General features: G+C 42.4%; 1 protein-coding gene across 6 annotated transcripts in view; it reads right to left on the reverse strand.

The window, feature by feature from the left end:
- Nucleotides 1-2,737: 2,737 nt before the first annotated feature.
- Nucleotides 2,738-26,041, reverse strand: part of LOC115798049 (protein NO VEIN) — a 49,163-nt gene continuing 25,859 nt past the window's right edge. For 5 of the 6 annotated variants that reach the window (XM_030754727.1, XM_030754726.1, XM_030754722.1 and 2 more), the window contains 17 exons: nt 25,270-25,412; nt 23,347-23,528; nt 21,675-21,934; nt 21,321-21,558; nt 21,054-21,237; nt 17,206-17,332; nt 16,918-17,004; nt 15,479-15,664; nt 15,120-15,382; nt 14,891-15,039; nt 9,373-9,457; nt 6,580-6,694; nt 4,741-4,872; nt 4,405-4,653; nt 3,804-3,948; nt 3,529-3,691; nt 2,738-3,443 (listed from right to left, as the gene is read on the reverse strand). In XM_030754727.1, coding sequence (XP_030610587.1) covers nt 3,030-3,443; nt 3,529-3,691; nt 3,804-3,948; nt 4,405-4,653; nt 4,741-4,872; nt 6,580-6,694; nt 9,373-9,457; nt 14,891-15,039; nt 15,120-15,382; nt 15,479-15,664; nt 16,918-17,004; nt 17,206-17,332; nt 21,054-21,237; nt 21,321-21,558; nt 21,675-21,934; nt 23,347-23,528; nt 25,270-25,412 — 3,122 coding nt within the window. In that variant the 3' untranslated portion in view covers nt 2,738-3,029. The remainder of the gene's footprint in view (nt 3,444-3,528; nt 3,692-3,803; nt 3,949-4,404; nt 4,654-4,740; nt 4,873-6,579; nt 6,695-9,372; nt 9,458-14,890; nt 15,040-15,119; nt 15,383-15,478; nt 15,665-16,917; nt 17,005-17,205; nt 17,333-21,053; nt 21,238-21,320; nt 21,559-21,674; nt 21,935-23,346; nt 23,529-25,269; nt 25,413-26,041) is intronic. The other variant, XM_030754725.1, reaches the window with a different exon arrangement.

Genomic DNA, 26,041 nt, shown 5'->3' on the forward strand with positions numbered 1-26,041 from the left:
GCATGCCCCCCCCCCCCCCCCCCCCCCCCCCCCCCCCCCCCCCCCCCCCCCCCACAGAAGCGAGTGAGTCTGTTGTTGAGAGGTCCAGGTGGCAGTATGACCCATGCTTTAGCTTTTAATAACAATAAAAAAGAGCTGAATGTCTAATTTACAAGCTACGCATGAATGCAGCATGAGTCCAGTACAGAGGGGGGGCAAGTATGCAGTGCAAGAAGAGTCCCACTTCTAATATCAGTGTGGTGTTTATGAAAACAAACATCACCTGCTAGTCATCTCCTTTCTGACTCATGCCTGTGGCCTTAAATCATAAAACATCACCACAACATTCAGCTCTCTGCTGCACAATATAACACTCACAATATTGTGTTGTCCTCTAAAATGATTTGGAATATGTTGCATATCGCTTTGCCCCCACCCCCACCCCCCCGCTGTCGGCTCATTAGTACATTTTGTGCCTCAGCGTTCCCCGTGACTGATTCTTTGTAGGAAACAGCCCTCTGGTTACCAAAAGGTTGCATCATGGGATGGAAATAAGGAGGTGCTCGCTCCCCAGGCAGTTTCTGATCTTTCCAGCACTCTTCACATGGGTAATAAGTGTCCTGCTTTGGGAAAATTACCATCCTACAGAAACTCCACAGGGTGTGGCTGTCAGAGAGGGGTCCGGAGACCACCACGGCAGGCAGAGATTTCATTAGTTTCCCTTTGGTTCATGCTTGAACCAGACAGCAGATCAGGCACCTCTATCGCCTGTATCAGAAAGACCTGGAGCAGAGGAGCTCCTGTAGATGTTCTGCACCATCCAAGGGCAGCCTGTTCACCGTGACAGTGTAGTTACCAGAGCGTGTGATCGGGGCCACGTCCACTTAATTTGAGTGAACTCTGCTGTAATCATTTCATGAGTCAGCGGGGTTAAGGTGACAGAACTCCTCATTACTAAATGTGCACCAGAACTGTCTGAGATTATTAGTATGGGATTAGTGTGGGATTAAAAATGAACTCTGCTGGTTTGAGTTATATTTAGATTCCACTTTGCGAATGAGGTAAAGTTAAAAGTTAGACACGGAGTTCTAAAAGGTTCTGTGCAAGAACCTGTGTAATAAACTAGATTTTCTATTATTATCCTTGGATTGTTTCCTTTGTGTTGTTGAATCTTGGATTTCTGTTGTAATCTTTAGTTCTTGCATCGCTCATGTTTTGTCTGTGTGTCCTCTAACTGTGATTATTTATTTTAGTTAACTTCCTGTTTTATTTTGAAAGCTAATTTTTGAGTTTTTACTTCCTTCCTTTGCTCTTTTTCCGGCCTGCTGTCTGTGGCTCAGTACGCCTTGAGGACAGAAGACAGAGGAACTGTAATGGAGGATGCACAGGTGTGTCCTCTGTGGTAGTGTTTTTAATAGTGATGCATGAAAAAGAAGTATTTAGTATAAATGTCTTTGTTCTTTTTTACTTTAAGAAGTTTGTACTGCAGTAAAAATCAGATAATGGCTGCATGACAGATGTTTACTGTGATCACACATACATTATGTAGGCGGAGCTAATGGATAATAGGTATGGATTTATAAATAACTGGGGATGAATAACTTGAGCTTATTATATAATATACTACAGGATGTTTCTAACAGCTCAGTGTCTTTCTCTTGAAAATAATTTCTTTACAGATATAACTTTGGTCAGTTAGTTTCTGTGTTTTTAAGGCTTTCTGTCAATTTTCAACCAATAAATCATTAAGTTGACCTTGACGACCTCGGTGGATGTGAGCCAAATTTGAATGGCTTGTTAAAGTGACCCCACTCTGCACCCCTACAAAGTTTTATCAGCTTTCATTTAAAACTTTTCGAGCTATCGTGTTTACAGAGGGAATGACACGCACGCGACCAAAAACACGACCTCCTCGGTGGAGGGAACGCATGTGCCAAATGCCACATTTAATTGACCTCACTTTAAAATTTGTTCTGCTCTCTCCTCGAGTCTCCTCCTCACCTCCTCTGGTCACATCTCTGATGGGAGGGGCAGAGACACGAGGCGAGGATACAAGGATTCTGGGATGGAGGAAGGGGGCGTGTCTGAGTTCACCTGTTGCTTCTCTCACTGGTGAGTGTGTTTTTCTTTAGTCATCGTCATTTCTCCTGTTTAGTGTTTGCTTTTTTTTTTTTTAAGTTTTTAATGTTCTCTCTTTTAATGCCCACCTTCTGACCCCTGCCCTGTCAGCTCTTGATTTTGAACTAAACCCTGGAGAGGATATTTTTCACCTCATATGCTTCCCCTAGGCATCATCGCTATGCAGATGATAGTTACTAGATACTGGTTACTTAGTTACTTGAGGTGACTGTTTGTTGTGTCTGTGAAAGCAGTTCCCAGTTTGGATTCAGGAGACAGACTCCATCTCTAAGATTAAGCTTTAAAACTTTCCTTTTTGAGAATGCTTATAGTTACAGCTGGATCAGGTGACCCCTGAACCCTCCCTGAGTTGCTGTTACATGATGTTACATGCTGGGTGTCACAAAACATCCTGTAGGTCAGCGAAATGTCGAGTCGCCGACTATTTGTCGTTACCACTCGCAGCAGATGAACCCCCCCTCCCTGAGCCTGGTTCTGATGGAGGTTTCTTCCTGTTAAAAGGGAGTTTTTCCTTCCCACTGTCACCAAGTGCTGCTCATAGGGGGGGGTCGTTGGATCTTTGGGGGTTTTCTCTCCACCTCTGAAATGACTGAATGAATGTTATTGTGAACAGAGACTCTTTAAGACAACACTTTGTTTTATTTATTTCAAAGAAATAAAGGAATGGTACGAAGAGTAAAAAAGGTTAACACATTTCTTAACTTCACTGAATGCTGAAAACAGTTTAGGAAAGAGCAACGTGTGTCTTTTGCTCACAAGCAGGTAACCCATTAAACACACACTAGACAATACACAGCTAAAAGACCTAAAATCAGTGCATTTATAATGAACATTAACACTTAAACAAAATAATTTCAGGCAGTTTGTTTGGGCTGTTATTGTGCAAATATCTCTACAGGTTTTAAAAGGAGCTACACAAACAGATAAAGAGCCAAGTCTTTAGTGTGGAGATGCTGCGCCAGGTTCTGAATGCGACACAGGCGCACGTTCTGAGCATCTCCGGCGCTGTACACTCTGAATATGTGGTAGCGCTCCTTCTCCTTCAGTGCAAAGTCCAGCTCGTTAGCAGACATGTGGATGAACGACTTCTCTTTCTTTATAGTCGACTTCACTTCCACGTACACCACCGCAGACTCCCCCGCGGAGCCGAAGGTGAGTTTGAAGTCGTAGGGCTGGCCGGTCTCCCCGCTCTCATTGCACCACAGGACGCACGTGGGTCGCCCGGGGTCACTGCTGTCTCTCCAGTGACACAGGAAGGACTTGACCAGCTGCTCCCCCCATTCACCGATCGCAGCCACATCCACGGTGTCGTCTGATAATACCACCTAAAAAAATAAAAACAGAGGCGCTATTAAGAAAAACTTGATAATCAGCAGTTGGGAAGCCAACGCTCGCAGTAGGTGTACTGACGGTTGTGGGTCTCTGGCAGGTGAGCTCCATGTCCTCAAGTGTGGCATGTGGGGGCTGGGCTTTGTTCCACAGAGGGAAGTCCAGGTTCAGAGGAGGACGCGTCTCTGCAGCAGCTGCAGTCCCCTGGAAAGTACCAGAAAGCACCACAGCCTCAGGGGCAGCGCTGATAGAAAGACAAAGAAGAGAGATTAGGAATACATACTAACAGAGTGAAAATCAACATCAGACTTTCTATATGAATATTTCACATATTTTGTGACAGAGAAAAAGCCTACAGGCTGTTTGTGCTGTGTTGGCCGTTGGCTGCCTCAGCAGGTGGTTCAGACGGAGGACTCGGTGCTGGTCTGGGAGCTGCCAGGCTTTTCTCTCCACCTTCAGCTCTGTCAGACTCGGCGCTCTCACTCTGCTGGCTGCGCTCTGCTGGCGACAGACAACACCAAATGGAAAACGTTTTTACAGGATGTACAGTTTGGGAATAATGACACAGCATTACACAATAACTTCTTCACTTTGTTTCTTGCTGTGTCTTCACTGACGAGAGGCTCTAAAATCACACGTCTTCATTGTTACAGCTGGTGAAGACAAAGCTAACAACACTGTGCTCTCACAAAGGATGACTGAGACACAGAAAAATTAGTTCTAAGCTGTTATCCAGAGACCACGGCTACATTTGAAGCCCTGAAAGTTGCTTCCAGAGGCGACATCACTAAGCCAACTGATGGTTTATTAGATTGGATAGATATTAATATCTTTTATGCACTAATATGCAGTGCCCTTGATATCTGAGTGTAGACAATTACTGTGCATATGAATATGAATATTGTCAGATCTGTTTTATTAACATGATCAGTTGCAGGAAGATCTTGAAGGTGTAACCTGGAGGCCGTGGGGTGCTGGTGATCACAGCAGCAGCAGTGTTAGCTTGCTCCGGATGACTTAGAACCCTGTGCAGGCTGGGCTGGTCTGCAGGTCTGTTGGTGATGTTGCTGCTTCTGAGTGGGTGGTTTCCCTCGTGGCTGCTTCCTCTGGGGGCGACCTCCTTCTCTGGGTCTTGTTCTTTAGGTCCAGCTGGAGGAGGCCACATCTTCATGACAGCTTCCACCACTCTGCTGTCTCCCTGAAGTCCTGGCAAATGTGACAAATGAAACACGTCATTTTTATGATGCTAAAACAACCAAATTTTCCTTTGCTCTTAACATCTGTATGAAGTACCTGCTCGACTGCCTCCTGTGTTCTGTATCGGTGCGCGAGGAGGCCAGCAGACCAGTGTCTGTTCCCCGTCCTCTTGTGAAGGGTGAGGTGGCTCCACTGGGGAGCTGATGGAGGAGTAACTCCCTGATATAACTGGAGGACAACAGTTTCAGTTAAACCCAAAGAAGATGAAGGAAACATTGGAAAGAAGCTGTAAATAAAACACCACTCATCCACAGTGTGAGCCTGTTTCAGAGCTGTTAGGCCATAAAAGCAAACTGTAATGAAGAAGTCTTTGATCGTATTAATCCTTGTAGGTGTGTGTGTGTGTGTGTGTGTGTGTGTGTGTGTGTGTGTGTGTGTGTGTGTGTGTGTGTGTGTACGCTGCTGCAGTGAGGGATCTGCTCCTCGCGCTCTTTGAGCCCTGGCAACAGCTGCTCTTTTATGTCACCGCACACAAGAGTGAACAAACTCGAATTAGCATAGAAACACACCAGATGTGTGTGTGTGTGTGTGTGTGTGTGTGTGTGTGTGTGTGTGTGTGTGTGTGTGCAGAGGGAGAGTGTGAGGCTGAAAAACACTTTGAACATTATGAAATGATAATGGAAATGGGGGCAAGTGTCACAGAGAGAATTGAAGGAACTGCAGATGGAACAGTGAGAGGAAGCAGCAGTGAGTTTTTTAGGATTCAGCTCATGTTGCAGTTACAGCACTGAGCTGACGTTCTGCATCAAACTGTGATTCTCTTGCACATCAACACTGGGATAAAGACACAGATTTTTTCAGGCTATTTTCCAGACATTCTGCACTTTAACAAAAGGTACATAATTCAGTCAGGACCACTATCAAAGAAGGTCCTTATTTTCCAATTTAAATTCGGCACTATGGCTCTGCTGTGGGAGCATTAATGACAACCCGCACAGACAATCCAAAATGAAAGTGTGGCAGTGGGTTGCAAAGCAGCATGCAGTAACTGGTCAGGTTCCAGCAGCTTAAAAGCTCTGTGTGAGATTTCCAATTAGACGTGTAGCAGAGTAAAAGCTGAGACACCAGCTTACATGAGCTGTAACACCATTCCTGTTTGGGGGTTTGTATCATTGTTGCCCCTCTAGTGCACCTGTTGGTAATTTGATGAACACCAAAGCAGCTGAAACTGATTAATAACCCCCTCTGATACTTATTTGATGGTAAACTCTGATTAAAAAGTGCTCCTTTTATGTTGCTGGTTTGAACCCCTCAGCTGTGGCATTACGGCTTCCACCCACAGTCCAAAAACATGTATATTCGGTTAACTGGTGATTCTAAATTGGCCACAGAGAGGCAGAAAAAGTGCTTAAAGCATACAGAATAAAGCGCTGCATGAATGTATGATTAAATATGGTTTGTAGTCTAAAGCGCTTTGAGTGTTGAGACTAGTCTAATCCAATCTTATCTGAAACTATATTATTTAGAAGGATTAGGTAAAGAAGGTATAAAAGTATTAAGAGATTAACTAAAGCACTCTTTGTCTTGCTCAATTTGTTGATAATAGGATTATTCTAAATGTTTCCAATTAAATTTTTGTGGGAGATGATGCCAAAAAAAAAAAAAAGCATGATTGCAGAACTGTGGGCTAGAAATACCAACTACAGGTTAAGCAGGAAATATTAGGCACTTTGGATTTTTACACAAGAAGTACGAGCAGACCAGAGTCAGTGTCCTAAGTTATATATAATCAGTAATGAAGTTCAAACTAACCAACATATGCTACTAGTGACAGCAGTCTGAGTAAGAGCGAAATACCAGAGTTTACACAGGCGTGATTTACGTGAATTCAACATTTCATGTTTAACGTGGTTGCATTTTTTGTGTCTTCTGTACCTCGTTCTAGAGGAATCTCTGGTTTGGGGGGCTCCGGGACCTCCCACAGTTCTTCCTCACTGGGCAGCTCACTGATGTCCTCTTTGGCCAAGTATCTCTTCAGGGCTCTTTGGTCCTGCATATGCATTTATTACAGTTTAGCACTGAAGACTGTGGTTACAATACACATCACAGATCAGATTTAATACTGTAATTATAAGGATGTAATCACAGACTGTATAAAAAAGATGGCCATTTCCCAGTGGTTTGTGGACTTTGAATACTGAAACTGTAACATTAGCATTTTGCCCACTGATGATTTTTTGTGTGTGTGTGTGTGTGTGTGTGTGTGTGTGTGTGTGTGTGTGTGTGTGTGTTTTTTAACATCGATAAGTGACCTTATAGGAGCTCTAGGATAACTGCTACAGCTAGCAAACTTGGGTAGCAAGCTGCTTTTGTAAATTGTATAGATGCAATGCACAGACACACATATCTGCTAATTACTGCTAAGAGATGCTAGAATTTCACTAATCAATCTAAAGCACAAAGACGAATGGCTGTACCAAACTGTATTTGCAAGCCATTAATAAGCCAGTGACTATTTATATGGATGTACATGAATGAAATTAACCGCCACACCACACCTGTCAAGTCTCCCTTTTTGGCCGGGAAACTCCCGTATTTTACCCCTCTGTCCCGCAGTCCTCCCGTATATTTACTTTCCCGTAAATTTACTGTATTTTAATATAATAAATTTAAAAAATAAAGCATTCCTGTGCTGCTCCAAACTGAATTCTGTCACTAGCCTAACCTCGCGAGAACTGCCACCTGCAGTAGCCTGGGTGGCAGTTCTCACGAGGTTAGTGTAGACAGCCGGAACAAGTCCGGAACAACAACTGGACCTCGGTTGGGCTCAGTGTTGCCAACTTAGCAGCTTTTCAGTCCCCCGTAGTGACTCCCCCCCCCCCCCAAAAAAAAGCAGCTAGCGATAAATTTAGCGACTTTTTCCGGTGACGTCAGCAACGTTTGCAGTTAGACCGGAAACCTAAAATCCTCCAGTTTCGCCGTGTTTTGTGTACATAAACCCTTTGCACAGCGTCCCTTCGTACGCTTTGGCATCACCCATACCTGGCTTTGACTCCAACCCCCGGACCTCATTTAAACACTGAGCCCTCCTACCCGCTCCCTCTGCCCCTTGCTGCGACACCGAAGGGGACCCAACCCCATCCCTGCACCTCGCTTTGGCCTTTATCAATCTTTGAGACAGCTGTCAGCGAGTTTTCTTACACAAGTTGGCAACAGTGGCCCAGATAAAGGAGGAGGGTTGAATGTAGCTAGCAGTTGCACCCCACAGTGTTTTCGTTAAATTTGATATTCTAACATTAAACAATACTGACAAAATTGATTTATGTGATGTGGGTCTAGGCCAGGGGTCGGCAACCTGTAATCCGGAAAGAGCCATTTGAACCCGGTTTCCACGGAAAACAAAACAGCGAGAGCCGCAAAAACTACCGTAAGCCGGTAGCGGCTACCACGAGTGACGCATATATTTAGAAACGAAAATAAATAAATAGATAAATAAAATGATTATTTTAAAATTTCAAGATCACAACAATGTTCCAATTTAAAACTACAACAAAAACCAAAGTGACAAAAATAAAATGCACTTCAATTGGATACTTATAATTTACTTCCGCGAGCCGCACAGAGCCGCAGATTAAGCCTGAATGAGCCATGGGTTGCCGACCCCTGGTCTAGGCAAAGCATTAAAGTTATGACATTATTTCATAAAGTTCATTTGTAGTTCTAAACATATTTAGGGAGCTTTTTTTCACTTTTTGTCTCTTCAGAGATGTTTTTCCTCTCTCCTACAGCCTTGATTGCAACTACATGCAAATGACCAATTATGCAAATTAGGTGATGACATCATATAGCGACTTCTATTTTTGGCGGCGGAAAATTTCCCTTATTTTTAAATACAAAACTTGACAGGTATGACCCACATTAACCAATTTTTGCATCAGGCTGTAAACGTGCTTTTGGAGCCAGCCTCAAGTGGCCATTAGAGGAACTGCAGTTTTGGCGCTTCTGCACGCTTCGTTCTTTTAGTATTTGCTTTGTATCAGAGAACAACAGTAACTGGATTTCTCTGTGGGGATTACATTCCACACACTCAGAAGGAACACACCACTGATCCGTTTGATGTTCCTACTTCCAAAAACACTACAGAGTAAGATTGCTGCTGAGTACATTTAGGTTTTCAGTGGCAGCGACAGACATTCTCAATAAAACTCTGATGTCCTAATTAACATGTACTTCCAGTCTTCCTGGAATAACTTACTGTAAGTAATACGTGAATATAATAAGTCAGGAGCCAGATTTCCCCTAAGCCTCTCAGATCCATCGGTGTAGTGTATTAAAGGAACATTACGCTTCAGAATCGTATCATTAATCACTCAAGCCTTTTATTGATTTTATTGACTTTGGAAAATCCCAAAATGGAGCCTAAACCAAACATTTTATCTAGATGTCAATACTGATTATATAATGCAGCCCAGTTCTACAGTACGCACAAAGAAAAGCAGGAGAGAATAATGAGTGGAGAAAGATCAGAGTTGAGGCCACACTGCTCTACAGAGATGAGTCGGCAAATAATGCAAATGTGACTCTTCTCCAGGGAAATGGTCGTTACCCGGAGCTACGGTCAGCTCTGCGGTGAGTCTGTGCGAGTGGCAGCATGAAAAAGAACAAATGACCAAAACCTCGTGTCTCTGGATCAGTGATCGATGCTGGAAAGAAGTGTGTATGACTTACACCGCGCAAGGTTATCAGGCCACTCAGGAAATGCGACAGCTCCTTTTGGTGGCTGCTCTCTGTGCAAAACATTTTCACCAGCTCCCTGAAACACACACACAGACACACACACACAGAGCATTACAAGGTACGGCAAGATAACAAAACACAAACACTAATGTATTGTAATGAGGATCAAATAGATGTTTATTACATACAGTATAAGTCTATGAACACAAACAGCTTACCCAAGATCAGTCTTTCTTTATGTGACTTAAACACAAGTGAGGGACGAACTTCTGAACTTCAGCAAACATTAATATGAAGCTTTATCAGCCACTCTAAGCTAATCAAATAATGTGGATATCTATCACAAGTACAGGGCTCCTGGTGCAAAACTCCCTTACAATTCCACCACAGCTCCAAAAAGGAGGTAAATTAATTGGGTTTGCTAGGTGTTGTGTAAATGTGGGCCTCACAGCCTGTGAACATCTGTGACACAAGTGACAGCCTGTGTGGCTGTCACTTGGTGTTGGCTCTCACTGCGGTATTGTATCACTTCCTGTTCCTGTTTCGGAGCACAGTGTTTTGCTGTCTGTTAGCTGTTATATCTGTATAACTCGATTTATCTGGATAATAACATATTTTAGTGTAATCTTCACCTACTTTAAATAGCATACTCTTTGCTGAATCACCTGTATTCACATTACTCACTTTATTTGTTTTTAGAAATTCGCTACCTTAGCTCAGCTAGTAGCTTAGCCCTTAGCCGACTCACTACCAGCATGGCTTCTTCTCCTGTCTCTCCTGCACTTTCCTGCTCTGGGTGTCACATGTTTAGTTACTCCTCGGCCTCCTTTAGCAGTAACGGTACTTGTAATAAATGTAGTCTGTTTGTAGCTCTGGAGGCCAGGCTTTCTGAACTGGAGACTCGGCTCCGCACCCTGGAAAATCCTACATCTAGCCAGGCCCCTGTAGCGGGTGCGGACCATGGTAGCTTAGCCGCCGTTAGCTCCCCCCCAGCAGATCCCGAGCAGCAGGGAAAACAGGCCGGCTGGGTGACGGTGAGGAGGAAGCGTAGTCCTAAGCAGAAGCCCCGGGTACACCACCAACCTGTTCACGTCTCTAACCGTTTTTCTCCACTCGGCGACACACCCGCCGAGGAACAAACTCTGGTTATTGGCGACTCTGTTTTGAGAAACGTGAAGCTAGAGATACCGGCGACCATAGTCAAATGTCTTCCAGGGGCCAGAGCAGGCGACATTCATGGAAATTTGAAACTGCTGGCTAAGGCTAATCGTAGATTTGGTAAGATCGTTATTCATGTCGGCAGTAATGACACCCGGTTACGCCAATCGGAGGTCACTAAAATTAATATTGACTCGGTGTGTAACTTTGCAAAAACGATGTCGGACTCTGTAGTTTTCTCTGGGCCCCTCCCCAATCAGACCAGGAGCGACATGTTTAGCCGCATGTTCTCCTTGAATCGCTGGCTGTCTGAGTGGTGTCCAAAAAACGACGTGGGCTTCATAGATAACTGGCAAAGTTTCTGGGGAAAACCTGGTCTTGTTAGGAGAGACGGCATCCATCCCACTTTGGATGGAGCAGCTCTCATTTCTAGAAATCTGGCCAAATTTATTAACCCTCCTAAAAACTGACTACCCAGGGTTGAGACCAGGAAGCAGAGTTGCAGTCTTACACGCCTCTCTGCAGCTTCTCTCCTCCTGCAATCCCCCCAAAACCCCATCCCCATAGAGTCGGTGCCTGCTCCCAGACCACCAAAAACCAAAGCTAAAATCAGCAAAAAGCTATTTAAGCATAAAAATTCAAAAACAATAAATAATACAGCTTCATCAACTGCACCAAAAAATAAAACAATTAAATGTGGATTGTTAAACATTAGGTCTCTCTCTTCCAAGTCCCTATTAGTAAATGATTTAATAATTGATCAACGTATTGATTTATTCTGCCTTACAGAAACCTGGTTACAGCAGGATGAATATGTTAGTTTAAATGAATCAACACCCCCGAGTCACAGTAACTGTCAGAATGCTCGAAGCACAGGTCGAGGAGGAGGATTAGCTGCAATCTTCAATTCCAGCTTATTAATTAATCAGAGACCCAGACAAAGTTTTCATTCTTTTGAAAGCCTGACTCTTAGTCTTGTCCATCCTAATTGGGAAAATCAAAAACCTGTTTTATTTGTTATTATCTATCATCCACCTGGTCCTTACTCAGAGTTTCTGTCTGATTTCTCAGACTTTTTATCTGATTTAGTGCTCAGTTCAGATAAAATAATTATAGTGGGTGATTTTAACATCCATGTAGATGCTGAGAATGACAGCCTCAACACTGCATTTAATCTATTGTTAGATTCAATTGGCTTCTCTCAAAATGTAAAGGAGCCCACCCACCACTTTAATCATACTCTGGATCTTGTCCTAACATATAGCATAGAAACTGAAGACTTAACAGTATTCCCTGAAAGCCCCCTCCTGTCTGATCATTTCTTAGTAACATTTACATTTACTTTAATGGATTACACAGCAGTGGGGAATAAGTTTTATTACAGTAGAAGTCTTTCTGAAAGTGCTGTAACTAAGTTTAAGGATCTAATTCCTTCATTGTTATGCTCTTCAGTGCCAACACAGTGCAGAGCAGCTACCTAAACTCTGCTCCCAGTGAGGTCGATTATCTCGTCAATAGTTTTACATCCTCACTGCGTATAACTTTGGATACTGTGGCTCCTCTGAAAAGGAAAGCTTCAAATCAGAAGTGCCTGACTCCGTGGTTTAATTCACAAACGCACAGCTTAAAGCAGATAACCCGAAAGCTGGAGAGGGAATGGCGTCTCACTAAATTAGAAGATGCTCATTTAGCCTGGAAAAAGAGTTTGTTGCTCTATAAAAAAGCCCTCCATAAAGCTAGGACATCTTACTATTCATCATTAATTGAAGAAAATAAGAACAACCCCAGGTTTCTTTTCAGCACTGTAGCCAGGCTGACAAAGAGTCAGAGCTCTGTAGAGCCGAGTATTCCTTTCACGTTAACTAGTAGTGACTTCATGGATTTCTTTACAAATAAAATTTTAGACATTAGAGAAAAAATTATTCATAACCATCTCAAAGATTATTCTTCATGTTCGGCTGCTTTCAGCACTGCTGGTATTTGTTTAGACTCTTTGGCTCCAGTTGATCTTTCAGAGTTAACTTCAATAGTTACTTCCTCCAAACCAGCAACATGTTTGTTAGATCCCATTCCTACTAGACTGTTCAAAGAAGTCTTTCCAATTGTTGATGCTTCAGTCTTAAAAATGATCAATCAGTCTTTATTAGTTGGCTATGTACCACAGACCTTCAAGGTGGCTGTAATTAAACCTCTACTTAAAAAGCCATCAGTGACCCAGCTGTCTTAGCTAATTATAGGCCAATCTCCAACCTTCCTTTTCTCTCAAAGATTCTTGAAAGAGTAGTTGTAAAACAGCTAACTGATCATCTGCAGAGGAACGGTTTATTTGAAGAGTTTCAGTCAGGTTTCAGAATTCATCACAGTACAGAAACAGCATTAGTGAAGGTTACCAATGATCTTCTTACAGCCTCTGACAGTGGACTCATCTCTGTTCTTGTCCTGTTGGACCTCAGTGCAGCTTTTGATACTGTTGACCATAACATTTTATTACAGAGATTAGAGCTTGCTATAGGTATTAAAGGTACTGCACTGCAGTGGTTTGAATCATATTTATCTCATAGACTCCAATTTGTTCATGTAAATGGGGAGTCTTCTTCACACACTAAGGTTAATTATGGAGTTCCACAGGGTTCTGTGCTAAAATTAGAAACATCCTTTCTCAGAGTGATGCTGAAAAGCTAATTCATGCATTTATTACTTCTAGGGTGGACTATTGTAATTCATTATTATCAGGCTGTCCTAAAAGCTCCCTGAAAAGCCTTCAGCTGATCCAAAATGCTGCAGCTAGAGTACTGACAGGGACTAGAAAGAGAGAGCAGATTTCTCCCATATTGGCTTCTCTTCATTGGCTCCCTGTTAAATCTAGAATAGTATTTAAAATCCTTCTCCTCACATACAAGGTCTTGAATAATCAGGCACCATCTTATCTCAAAGACCTCATAGTACCATATCACCCCAACAGAGCACTTCGCTCTCAGACTGCTGGCTTACTTGTGGTTCCTAGGATACTTAAGAGTAGAATGGGAGGCAGAGCCTTCAGCTTTCAGGCGCCTCTTTTGTGGAACCAGCTCCCAGCTTGGATTCAGGAGACAGACACCCTCTCTATTTTTAAGATTAGGCTTAAAACTTTCCTTTATGATAAAGCTTATAGTTAGGGCTGGATCAGGTGACCCTGAACCATCCCTTAGTTATGCTGCTATAGGCCTAGGCTGCTGGGGGGTTCACATAATGCACTGTTTCTCATTCACCTTATTTACTTTGTTTATACTCCACTCTGCATTTAATCATTAATTGATATTAATCTCTGGCTCTCTTCCACAGCATGTCTTTCTCTCCCCTCAGCCCAACCGGTCGCGGCAGATGACCCCCCCTCCCTGAGCCTGGTTCTGCTGGAGGTTTCTTCCTGTTAAAAGGGAGTTTTTCCTTCCCACTGTCACCAAGTGCTGCTCATAGGGGGTCGTTTTGACTGTTGGCTTTTCTCTGGATGTACCTTTAAAAGTAATTTTTTGAGGTCCTGTGTTTTAAAATTAGTTTAAAACCTTCCAAAATGAGCTGAAGCCATAAACAGAGTTTACAGAAACAACAGCCATGACTTTATGGCTAAAACATCCACGTGTAGTGTAGAAGAGATAGAAGATAGTCTTATTTACAGAGGTGGCCTTGCACAAGGCAAATGTGATATGGACTAAGAGGAAAAAGAACAGCAGCACACCTAACAGCAAAACTGTGAAATTTCACAAAATGTAACTACAAGAAGAACTTTCAAGTTTGTCGAGGAAACAAAGACACTACAAAAAAGATGTGTTGAATTTTATTCAAACTTTCAAACTAATCTACATGGACCTCAGCGCGGACATCGATGTGAAATGAAGTGGACTGATGCTCGGTTAAATGAAGTAACCTTCGGGTGGATGCACACTTTGGTTGTTGGTCTTCTGTTGCTTAAACTCAAACCACAAACAGCTGATGATTCACTACAAAAGTTTTGCCAGTGTGTAAATATTCCATGTCAGACATAGTAATGTTTATAATGCTGAGGATCTACTTCGCTTTCCCCTCCAATTTCAATTTAATATTTTTCTAATCACTAAAACTGCAATGAGAAGGTGAAGGAATGAGAGTTGTCGAGTTTATTGGAACACAAACATTTGCTTTTAAAACTCAAAATTAACTGAGCTTAATGCATCTGTTTGGTAGCTCCTTGTCTTAGTGTGTCTTAAGGTAACTGACTCAATCAAAGTTGGACATTATAAAAAGACATCGGCGTGTTGCTGTAGGCGAGGCACGATTAAGACCTGTAAGAATGACGTGGACAGAGGAAGTGGACTGTGAGGCTCGATCACACACAAACCTGCTGATTTCCAGGTCAGCTGAGAGGTTGTCTTTCTGGATGTAGAGCTCTTTCTCATCCTTCAGCAGACAGATGACATCCTGCAGCTCTATCACAGGGTCCTCACTGTCAGCAACATCCAGCTGGTAGCGAATGTACAGCTTACCCACCTGTAAACAGTCAGACCTCTTAGGTCCTTTAGGTGTTTTAGATTCATCTCCTTACACTAAGGTGTGTGTGATCCTCCTACCTGTGCGAAGTAGAGGTGCTTGATTTTTCCTGCTATGTTTCTGTAAGTGAGCTCTGAATAGACTTCCTTCAGCTCGTCATTGTGGTAGAGGAACCTCTGAATGTAGGGGACAATCCAGCGCACCAGGTTCTGCATGGATGGGCAGGGCCTCAGGTTCTCAGTCTGAGGGTCACGCTTGACACATCTGGAGAGCCGCTGGACACCACAGATCTCCAGAAACAGGATTCTGTCTTTCTCGCTGAATGCAGCTTGTTCTGCCGAGTCTGTTTAAAAAAGAGAGAAAACCATAAAAGCAACAATTATACTATGATCTGGCACAAACAACTAAAAAAGGCAAATGTGAAATAGCAGCAGTGTACCGGAGTTCCCCGTCTTGTTCTTGGGAGCGGTCTTCTTCTCTGCTGGGGGCAGGTTGAGCAGACGCACCTGCTTATGAGGTTTGAAGATCTTCTCCAGCTCTTTGCTGTCACTGATCATAGGCTTACGTGCCAGACTCACCCAGTTGTTATCCTTAGTAGGGAAGACCTTCTTATCAGACATCATACCTACCAGACACACACACCACCATATAGATCAGACACACACCATATACAACGCACAAGGGCACACAGGATAAACTGCAGACAATTAGCATTTTCTCAGTGTATTACTATAACTGCTGGTTAATTATAAAAGGTTAATTCAAAAGGCAGATGGCAAATTAAATGTAAAAAGTACTCTGAGACAATACAGATTTACAGTGCAGTGTTGCCATGTAGCTTTTGTGCTCAGTAAGCCCCGACCAATTTATTTTCATTGCACCCATCGACGTGGCTGGAGGTCAGTAGGTAGAGCAGGTCACCTATTGATCGGAAGGTCAGCGGTTCGATTCCTGGCTACTCCAGGCTGCATGCCAATGTATCCTTGGGCAAGATACTTAACCCCAAGTTGCTCTCCAACGCAACAGTTGGAGTATGAATGTGTATGAATATTAGATCATTAAAGCACTTAGCTTAATTAATCATGGAAGTGCTTGTATGCATGGGTAAATGTAAAACATGTTGTATAAGCGCTTTGAGCGCTCAGACTGTGTAGAAAAGCGCTACATAAGAACTAGACCATTTACCCAGTTCTAAGCAATCGATTTCATCTCCCTTTCCCTCCCTTTAAGCCAGCTTTCTCCTGATTGGCCAGCCCTTGTAAAACCACAGGTTTGAACAGCGGGTGGGCGGGGCTTCTGTGCTCAATGCTAGCTGTGTGCCGGAGATGACCATATCAGGGATATCTGCTCTCGCTGACATACGGATACAAAAGCAGAGAGAACTGCCTGAAATGGACTGTTTTTGACTCACGGATTACTCGTACATATTCTGACCTCAAGGATAAAAAAAGAGGAAAACTAAAGAGGCCAATTTTAGGAAGTCACAACCACAGTATTTAGGTTATGCTTTTAAATCAAAAAGTAAAAAGAGTTAATTTTTTGCAATGTGCTCTGCACATTTGGATTATATTCTTATAGATATATCTTTTGAAAACTGAGATAATAGAAAGTATTCAAAGTAACTATGAGCAGCATTTCCTGCTCTCACTGCCTCTAAGGATGCACATCCATCAATTACTGGATTAAATTCATGCCAAAGAAAACCAAAAACTCGAATGTTCTCGAGTTAATAGAAGCTTCTTTCATTTTTCATCAATTGTAAACAAAATGCATAGTTAATCCTCTGGATTAAAATATGTTTACAATGTCCTGTAACGCTGGATTTCCAGCAGACAGTTTATGTGAGGAGGTACTGAAAGGTACAGATACATTACTCACCTTTCAGAGTGGAGCAGTAACTTTGATCCAGTTTGGACTGAGGGGCTCTTTCCTGATCTCCAGACACTTGAACTTTACACTTTTCAGCTGTTAAAACAAATGCATTATAATATTATATATTAAGCAGAACAGAAGGAGGAAGTATCACGTCAGGCTAGTCAATGGGGAGCTGCAACAGCAGGAGAGAATGAGCTGCAGGCAGACGGGACAGCAACAGTAAACAAATGTGTGAGTCCCTGAATGCAGGAAAACCTGTGAAACAAAGTGTGGAGATCTAAATGTTCCCACCGAGTCTGGCGTAGAGCACCGATACGTCCTGCAGCACTTCGGCAGTCGGTACGGGACAGGACGAACAGATCAGTTCCAGCAAACCGACATACTGCTTCATGTTGGGGCCGAAATCCACATTCAGCAGCTATGCACACGACATAGAAATATAGATACAATATTAGTTTAATTAGTGTGGTATGGTTTGGTTTTAACAGTTTCCTGCCTTGTGAGAATAAGAAAACAAAGTTGAAATAATACTCTGTTCTAAAAAAAATACTCTATTAAATGTCACTAAGTGATAATTCATGAATTCTATTCTATTTTATACGGAGCACTCAAGACAGTCCAGAATGAAAACCCATAAATCTGCAGCCCAAAAATGTAAAAATTATTTTTTAAAAAAAGGTCTTCTGGCAATTTTTATAATTTTTTCAACAGACTGCATCAAAGCAATCGATTTAGTTCCACTTTCAGGTTTTTATGGGTTTCCAGTAGTGTTGTAGTACTCGAGATCGGTCTTGGTCTCGAGACCGCTTTTTGATGGTCTGGGTCTTGTCATGGACTCGGACCTTGCGGACTCGGGATTTTATTTCAAGACCAGTCAAGACCACAGCTGTGGAAATATCACTAAATTGCCAGAATACTGTCCAATTTATTTGTTAACATCTTTGCTTTTATTGGATGCAAAACGTACTGATTCAAATCCCACAAATATTGCGCTCCTCTGCCTCTCAAAGGAGCGCACCTCACAGACTCCGCCCCGGCTAGGTCGCTGCTATTATCGCTGCTTACGCCTGTATCATTTCACCGCAGTTTGCAATCTACCACAGAGCACGGACAGTTTCATTCACAGTGTGTACGTTTGATCTCACTATGGTCATGCGTGTGCTGCATAAATCGAAATAACCACATGAACACGAAGAGAAGTAAGAGGGAAAATGAAGATCAAAGGAAAATTTCAGGCTTCCGATTCAACAAAAAAATCCCAGCATGAAAGGTAAATACCATCCTTCATGTATTTTGATACACAAACTAAAAATTTAATGCAAGTTTTAGGGCTGCAACGATTCTTGGAATAACGCAATTCGATTATTAAAAATCCTCGACACAAATTTGTTGCTTTGATGTTTGGTTTCAGCTCTGCAGCTCAGGTGTCTCCGTGTAAGCGGAGCATTTCCAAAAAAAAACAAAAACGACCCTTTAACGCGAGTGGATCGCTGAGATGTTTTTTCACGCCCCCACTTCTCTGTGCTGTGAGTGCGCATGTTTGAATGTGCGCACGTGTTGTGCAGAGGATGTCAGCTCTTATTTTTTTCTTTACGTCAGCTGTAGCCACCAGAACAGATCTATAACCACAGTGTACTGGGGAAAGGGGGGCTGCCATTAGCACTAGCAATCGTTCGGTGCCCCCCCCACCACCATCAGTACAGAGGGGCTCCTTCAAAATGTTTTTATCAACCACCTGATCAGCAACATGAAGAACAGAGAACTTTGTAGCTGCTCCATCCACCCTGTTTGTTTCACCCAGAGAAACATCTGCAGTACGGAAGTTAAAATATGCTGATGAGTTGTTAAAATGAAAAATTATTTCTTATCCAATTACTTGATTAATTGACGAAGTAATCAATTGAATACTTGATTACTAAAATAATTGATAGTTGCAGCCCTACTTGTATTCAGAAAGCCATAGTCAAACATTAGTTTTCAGCACCAGTAGAGCTATGAGAGGCCTTCAAGAATAAAATACTACAGTTCCCAGCAAGATGATGTCACTTCCTATTGTTGCATTAAAAACGTGATAGTTTATGCTCACAATATGGTGGCTGATATTCAAATGTAGGAAATGCTTTTAGCAGCTGAGGAATCTGGATTATGTTTTTGTTGTGTATTTTTTTTATGTGATTTCTGCAAACACAGTGGAAGGAAACGGCACTCTGGGACACATTAAATGCGTGATGTATAAATGTAACTTTTCTGGATTATATGCAAAAATGATCATTCTATCGATCTAATAAGGCCTGATTTAGAGTTCTGCATTGATCCTTTGTGTATAACTGAAAATCCTCTCTGAAGCAAACCTGACATGCACCTCGAGAAATGTAACTACACGTCCAAAAAAACTGATTACTGCTTTCTGGTTATGTCTTAGGCCCCATCACTCAATTAACAAGTGGGAGCGGCATTTAGTGGTTAGTATTAGCTTACTAATTAGCATTAGCATTAGTGCTGGAGTGAGAAATATTTCTTGCTAGAACCCGGAAGTTACCATGGCCACCACCAATGGTAACAGCAGAGAAGTAAGTAAGTTGTTTCTCCGCCATTAGTACATTGAGCTAGTGGTGGGCAGATTGATCCTGATATTGATAATATGGATGCCAACGTTGTATTGGTATTGATCAATATCAGTGTGATGAGATTGATACTTTGGCTTCAGTTTCTCTCCTGTATGCAGTGCTGCGGTTTCATCAAAGATGCGAGCTGACTGTCTAAGTGTCGCTCCTGTCACAGCACAGAGCACTTTGCTCCTCCCCTCCCCACAATAACATATTTTATTTGGGAAAAAAAAGGATTTTGCTATGAAACATTTAAATCAAATTTAAATTTGTAGAAAATTAGTGAATGAAGGAACATTTTTTATTAAATTTATGAAATTTATGAAAAAAAATTCCAGACATCAATGTATGGGGAAAATTGTTTTGTTCTATTGTTTCAGAACAATAACTTTTATTTTGATAAAGTATTTTCTACTTACATATAAACTTTGCCCAATTCAATCCTGGGTTTTAACTAATTAATGATCCAAAGGAAAAAAATCTCAAACCAGTTAAACTTCATGGAAATTCTTCATAATTATTAAAAAGTATTGGTATCAGTATCGGTGATAATGGCCCTGTGGCATAGGATCGATACCAAATTATGAAGTGTTGCACACAACTACATTGAGCAGCATACACCAGGAGTGATTGACAGTGCTAAGACCCTCCTCCTGGCTCTGACTGGTTGTTTTTGACTGGGAGCGGTTCAGGGAGGAGGTGGAGGAGCTCCATATTTTTCGCAGATTATCGGTCTCATACTGTCTGACATGGTGACAGTTTTAATAAATATGTAAAAACCAGATTTTTTATAAAAGTTACATCCTGCAGCTTTAATCTGTATAAGATTAAAGGCTTTAGTTCTTACTGTTGATGAGTGTTTGCCATTTTTTTCAGTTTTACACATTTAGCTATGTGGTTTTGAAAAAGCACCCATTTTTACAAAGGTTGTTGGTTTAAAAACAACACAACTTTATGCATAGTTTATGAAAGGCAGAGAAAAGTTAAGACTATTGTGATGAACTATGAATAATTGTTTTACATTCTGTGATAAATGATGGAAGTCACCCAGGAGTATTAAATAAAGATGGTTATATTTATTTGAGCTGTGAGTGTTTAATATCAGGATGATTTTATGGGAATGCGGATCTTTGAGATCAATTTGAGAAGTGATTGTGATCATGTTTCACATTTTATTGTGTCATGTAGTGTCAGGCGCTGGTCTTGGTCTTGTCTCGGTCTCGCCCCCCCCCCCCCCCCCCCCGGTCTTGGTCTCGGACCCTAAAAGTCTTGGTCTTGTCTCGGTCTCGGGTTAGGTGGTCTTGACTACACCACTAGTTTCCAGTTCTAGTAAACGACCTTTGTGTGAGGATCAGAGAGCTCACACTGCAGCACAGTATATATATATATATATATATATATATATATATATATATATATATATATATATATATATATATATATATATATATATATATATGATCTAAACAACTGTCTGTGGAGAAAAGGCCTCACTAAGCATTTGTGTGGATTAGATTTAACAGGGCAGCTTACTCTGAGGAAGAAGTCCTTCATGCCTTCCAGTGGATTGTAGAAAGGTAACAGGACTTTGGGCTCCTGGATGGGGCTGTCTGGTCTGCGAGTGAGCTCTTTGTAGCGCTGGAACATGCGCGTTGGGTCATTCCAGCAGACTTCTTTCAGGTGGTAGAAGCGTCCAGAGCACCAGTTATCATTATGCCTGAGGAAACAAAGCTCTGTTTGTGGCTTTCCAGTGTATTGAGATTAATCTGAAAAGGTATGCTGAAAATGATGATGCCGTACCTGTTGTACTCTATGAATACAGCAGGTGTATGCTGGAAGAGCTCCTTCAGGCTGCTCTGGGGACAGTTTTGTTGCAGGTAGGTGTAGACATTGTGGATGTGCTGAACTGTGGAAGTGAATTGTGCCCTTTCTGACTCATCCTCGGGGAGTCTCTGCTCCTCGGCATCTTCCTTTGGTTTGACACACCACTCCTTCAGGTAGTTAATCACAACATCCACTGAGATGGTTTCTCTCATCCCTACAAGAGCAGGAACACAGTTACAGCCCAACTGTTTAGCATGTAACTGACTCCATTATAAGATAACCAATAACAATGGAAACAAGTAATCTCCACCATAAAAGGCACATTTTTACCAAGTTTTCTGCTGAACTCGCTGGAGCCAATGTTCACATAGTAGACGTGGGTCCCCAGCAGGTTGGTGACTTCAGGTGACGACAGGTAGACGGAGCTTGGACAGAGATACTTCCTTTCCTGCTCGTCTCCCTGCTGTGGGCGGTAGGCCGGCACCCATTCAAGACGACCCAAGAAGTGGTAGAAGGAGGACTTGGTGCTTTTGACTGGTTGCCCATCGCTGTCAATCACCTGGGCTGTGAGGTACTGAGAGTAGCAATGTCTGAAAGAAAGAGAAGTGTGACTGTTTATATACAGGGTCATTACAGGGTTATTACAGCATCACAGGGTCATTACTGGGTTATTACTGGGTTATTACAGTGTCAGAGGGTCATTACAGTGCATGGATGACAACCTGTACAGCTGCTCTAACGACTCAGAAAAGTAACCTAAGTGTGTGACCTACATTCTCCTGCAGAGTATTCATCCCTCGGCAGCATGTGCGATATGAATGTACTGATAAATTCTTAAGCCAACCCGATCAGTGCAATGGATGGCAGTAATAAAAATAAACAAATAAATAAAATCACGTGTGTGAGCTCTGTTTAGAGAAACACATGGGAAAAAATACACACATTCTTTCCCAGTGTCAGTCTTATGCAATGCTGTCACAGACTCTCACTAGCACATTAGCACGTTAGTACTTCATTAGTGTTTTTTTTTTCTTTTACTCATTCTGTATTTGCCATTTAAAGACTCATCGTTAACCCGATTAGAGACATTTTTATGTGATTTAGTCTGTTTTTCAAGGGTCGCTGTTGGGAAACTGAAACTACAATTACAAATGGCACCAGTGTGATGCATCAGAGCTTTTCAGGAGCCACACCTACAATATCTAAACACTGCAAGCACTACAACCATAAAGTCAGCTGCTGATAATTCAAACAAAAGAGAAAAAGCAGAGTTAGACACACAGGCAAGCATAATGAATAGCTGTAATCTAAAGCCTGCAGGGCAGTGGTTGGCAGCCATGCAAAGTGTAAATGATAAATGAGTTCTAACATGCAAAAACGATTTTAGGATCCTTTAATTATTCATCAAATATGATGTAAAGCAGCAGCTAGTAGGAAAGGCTAGATGAGACATAATTCAGCTGTGCACTGCTCACTGGCATGAGTTTGGGTGACCTCCTTACCTAAACTACTGTTGTCTACTCACACAGAAGTATAACAGGAACTCATGAGATGGGGCTGCACTAAAAGCACCTAAATCCAGATTATGAATATGTGATGCCTCCGGTGAGGTCAAACCCAAACAAAAGCCTGGTGTGTCACTGCTTTTTTGACTGGGACTAAATGATCTTGAAGGCCCTGGTTTTGAGCCTGGGGCCTTTCTGTGTGAAGTCTGCATGTTCTCCCTGAATCTCTGTGGGGTCTCTCCACCCCCCGTGACCCCACACTGGATAAGTGGAAGAAAATGGATGGATGGACGCCAAACAATGTCTGCACTTTAGCACAGTAATCACTAAATGGCCACAGTAGAAACAATAGGAATTACTACCTGATGCTGACTAATCTCAAAGCCATTAACATAGCCATTAGCTCTGGCCATTAATTTCCTAAAATGGGACAAAATTCCCTGTAAAAACATTCCACAGGAACATGTTCAGTGAGTGTTTTGTGGTGTGACTGTTACCCAGTTTCCCAGTTGGCCTCCAGCAGCTCCAGCAAAGCCATTCTCTGCCGCAACAGGAGGGAGCCAGGCAGCTCAGCTGTGGCCAGGGCGTGAAACTCCTCACAGGGGTAGTCATCGAGCACATAGCCCTCCCCGGGGACTTGGCGCCATGATGCACTTTCAACTGACCAGGGACTGGAGGCCTGGAGGAGGAGTATGAGTGTTTTACCGTTAATTACAACATTTCATCCAAGCGTTCAAATCCATCTGAAGTCAGTCTGACTGCAGTGTTCTACAGACCGTCTCAGTCCTGGTTTCCCACCAAAGCCAGAAACCAAACTAGAAGCAGGAAATTTGATCACATCCAATGAACACTGATCTCTGGCGGCTCACACAAAGCCAGAGCTATTTTTAATGTTCTCTTCCTTCTGATTGGTCCAAAACCCGCTTGGTTTAATCATGCCATAGTCTTTCCATCTTCCAGTTTACACACAGTATAAAATCTTCAGCAAGGGTTTGAGCTGTCACTTGAGAAATCAGTTTAGACTTGAGAAAAAGAACTGTTGATGCTCACAAAGCAGGAGATGGATGTACGAAGTTTCCAAGTGCCAAGAACTGGAGTGAAAAGTATCATCAAGTAATTCAAAGAGAGCCACACAGTACAGAAGAAGCCTGGCAGAGGCAGGAAGCAAAAGATGTCAAAGACTCTGTGAAGAAAACTAGTGAGAGATGTCTAAAGACTCCAGAACAGCTGCCAAAAGACTAATGAACAACTTAGCCAAGTCTGGTATCGCAGTCTCAAAGAAGACGATCACTAGAACTCTGCACAGGAAGAGACTGCAAGGGTGCAGACCAAGAAAAACTCCACTTCTGCAGAAGAGACACCTTCAGGCCAGACTGAAGTATGCTGAGGACAACCCGGAGAAAGATTCTGCAGACTGGAAGTGCCTCCTTCACTCAGATGAGATCAGAATAGAGCTCTTTGGCCACAGAGGTGCTGCTCATCCAACCCAAAGAGCACTAGAGCACTTTCATAGGGCAGCTAATAATTCTGAATAGACTGAATAATATCTTCTTTTGCCTTCAGTGGTCCTGACTGAACTGTATAAAATATGCGTACAGTAATCAGACTTTCTTTCTGCTTCTTTGCTTGATAAATGGCCTAAAAGGGTTAATCAACAAAACTGTTGTGAATAATTTTTTATCCTGACTGTTCAACTGACAAAAACACACAAGGACCGGTTAGTAGCTGTTTGATTCGTTGCATTTACACATCCACAATCCCACAACAAGTGGAGAAAACCTACTGCTGATGAGCGACACACGGCACAACCAAAAGCTGTAGAACAGCTGCTAAACCACAGCTAAGAAAAGCCTGATGTTGCATTAACATGGTTAACAGTAAAATGACAAACAATGCCAATAAGAGGACCCATTACTGTATTTTTAAATGGGAATGATGTTTCCAGCATCAGTCACACGATGACCGATGGTATCATCACAGATCCTCGTACTCTCCACAGAAGCTGCGGCTCAGTGGAAAACAGGCGTCAGGAATGTGTGAGCTGCACAGCTTCAGCTGTGTGTGAGTGACACCTCCCATCAGCCACCTGGTTTTCTTCTTATCCTCAAAGCAGCTATTGATCTTTCTCGTCCTGGTGCGGCCCATAATCGTTAGTCTCTCCGTCCTTTGATCACTACCTTATTCATGGTGATGAGTCACAGATGCAGACATGGATTCTGGTCTTCCTCAGGTGTCCACGCAACCACTAAATATTTTGCTCTTACAAAACACATCCACAGCCTTTTATCATCTGTGCTTACACGCAGGGCTGTCGTGACCTTTGTCTAATCTTTTGTTGCCAATCTGATCGGATCAATGCGGTGTGAGCTGTGTGTGAGTCCTCTCTAACTGAGGTAACGGTTCAAGAATCTCCTTCTCACCAGTTCTGTAGCAGTGAAAGTTTGTCTTTGTTTGCAGATGATGAGACCGTCTCTGACTCCCAGTTTGCTGAACAGCTCCCTCCATCCTGCCACATCACCATCTGTCTCCACATAGCAGGGACTCAGCAAGGTCCAGTCATAGCCTGGGGAAAGGGAAAGACCACAGGCGGCAAGATGAAGGTTTACAGAAGGAACAACAAGAGAAATGCTGAACCTGATAAAATGTAATCATTAATAGGAGTTATTCAGTCATGCAAACAAGGTGCAGAGTTACTGTAACTGATCTACTGCATCACTTTTGGCCAAAAGGAAGAAGTTTATGAAAAGAGCCAAGGCTTCAGGGGAGCATGAATTACTTAATTAACTTAAAAAATACAATTTCAGAATGTCCTTGGATTTTGGAAGGTTGAACTGAGAAATCAAAATATGAAGGTATCCCCCGTCAGCTCCTGGAGATGAATCAAGAAAATGATGTGTAGATTTATCCATAATTACAATAACTGACTCCACAGTGACCGGTCAGTCTTACTGCCCTCGGCTGAATGGCAGATACTGTATGATGACATCAGCAGGCAGCTACAGATTTATCAACAGTTTCACAAGAAAGTGTTTTTTTAATATTGGAAATTAAAGACCAACGTCTCAGTCGTAACGTAAATATCTGGACCATAATTTAGAAAACGCATTTAATAAAACCTAAAATTAGTGAATGAGGCCATAAACTCATCAGAAGAAAGGTCAGAGGTCACAGCCATACACACAGAATTTTCTG

This window comes from Archocentrus centrarchus, chromosome 19, assembly GCF_007364275.1.
Source record: "Archocentrus centrarchus isolate MPI-CPG fArcCen1 chromosome 19, fArcCen1, whole genome shotgun sequence".
Lineage (NCBI taxonomy): Eukaryota > Metazoa > Chordata > Actinopteri > Cichliformes > Cichlidae > Archocentrus > Archocentrus centrarchus.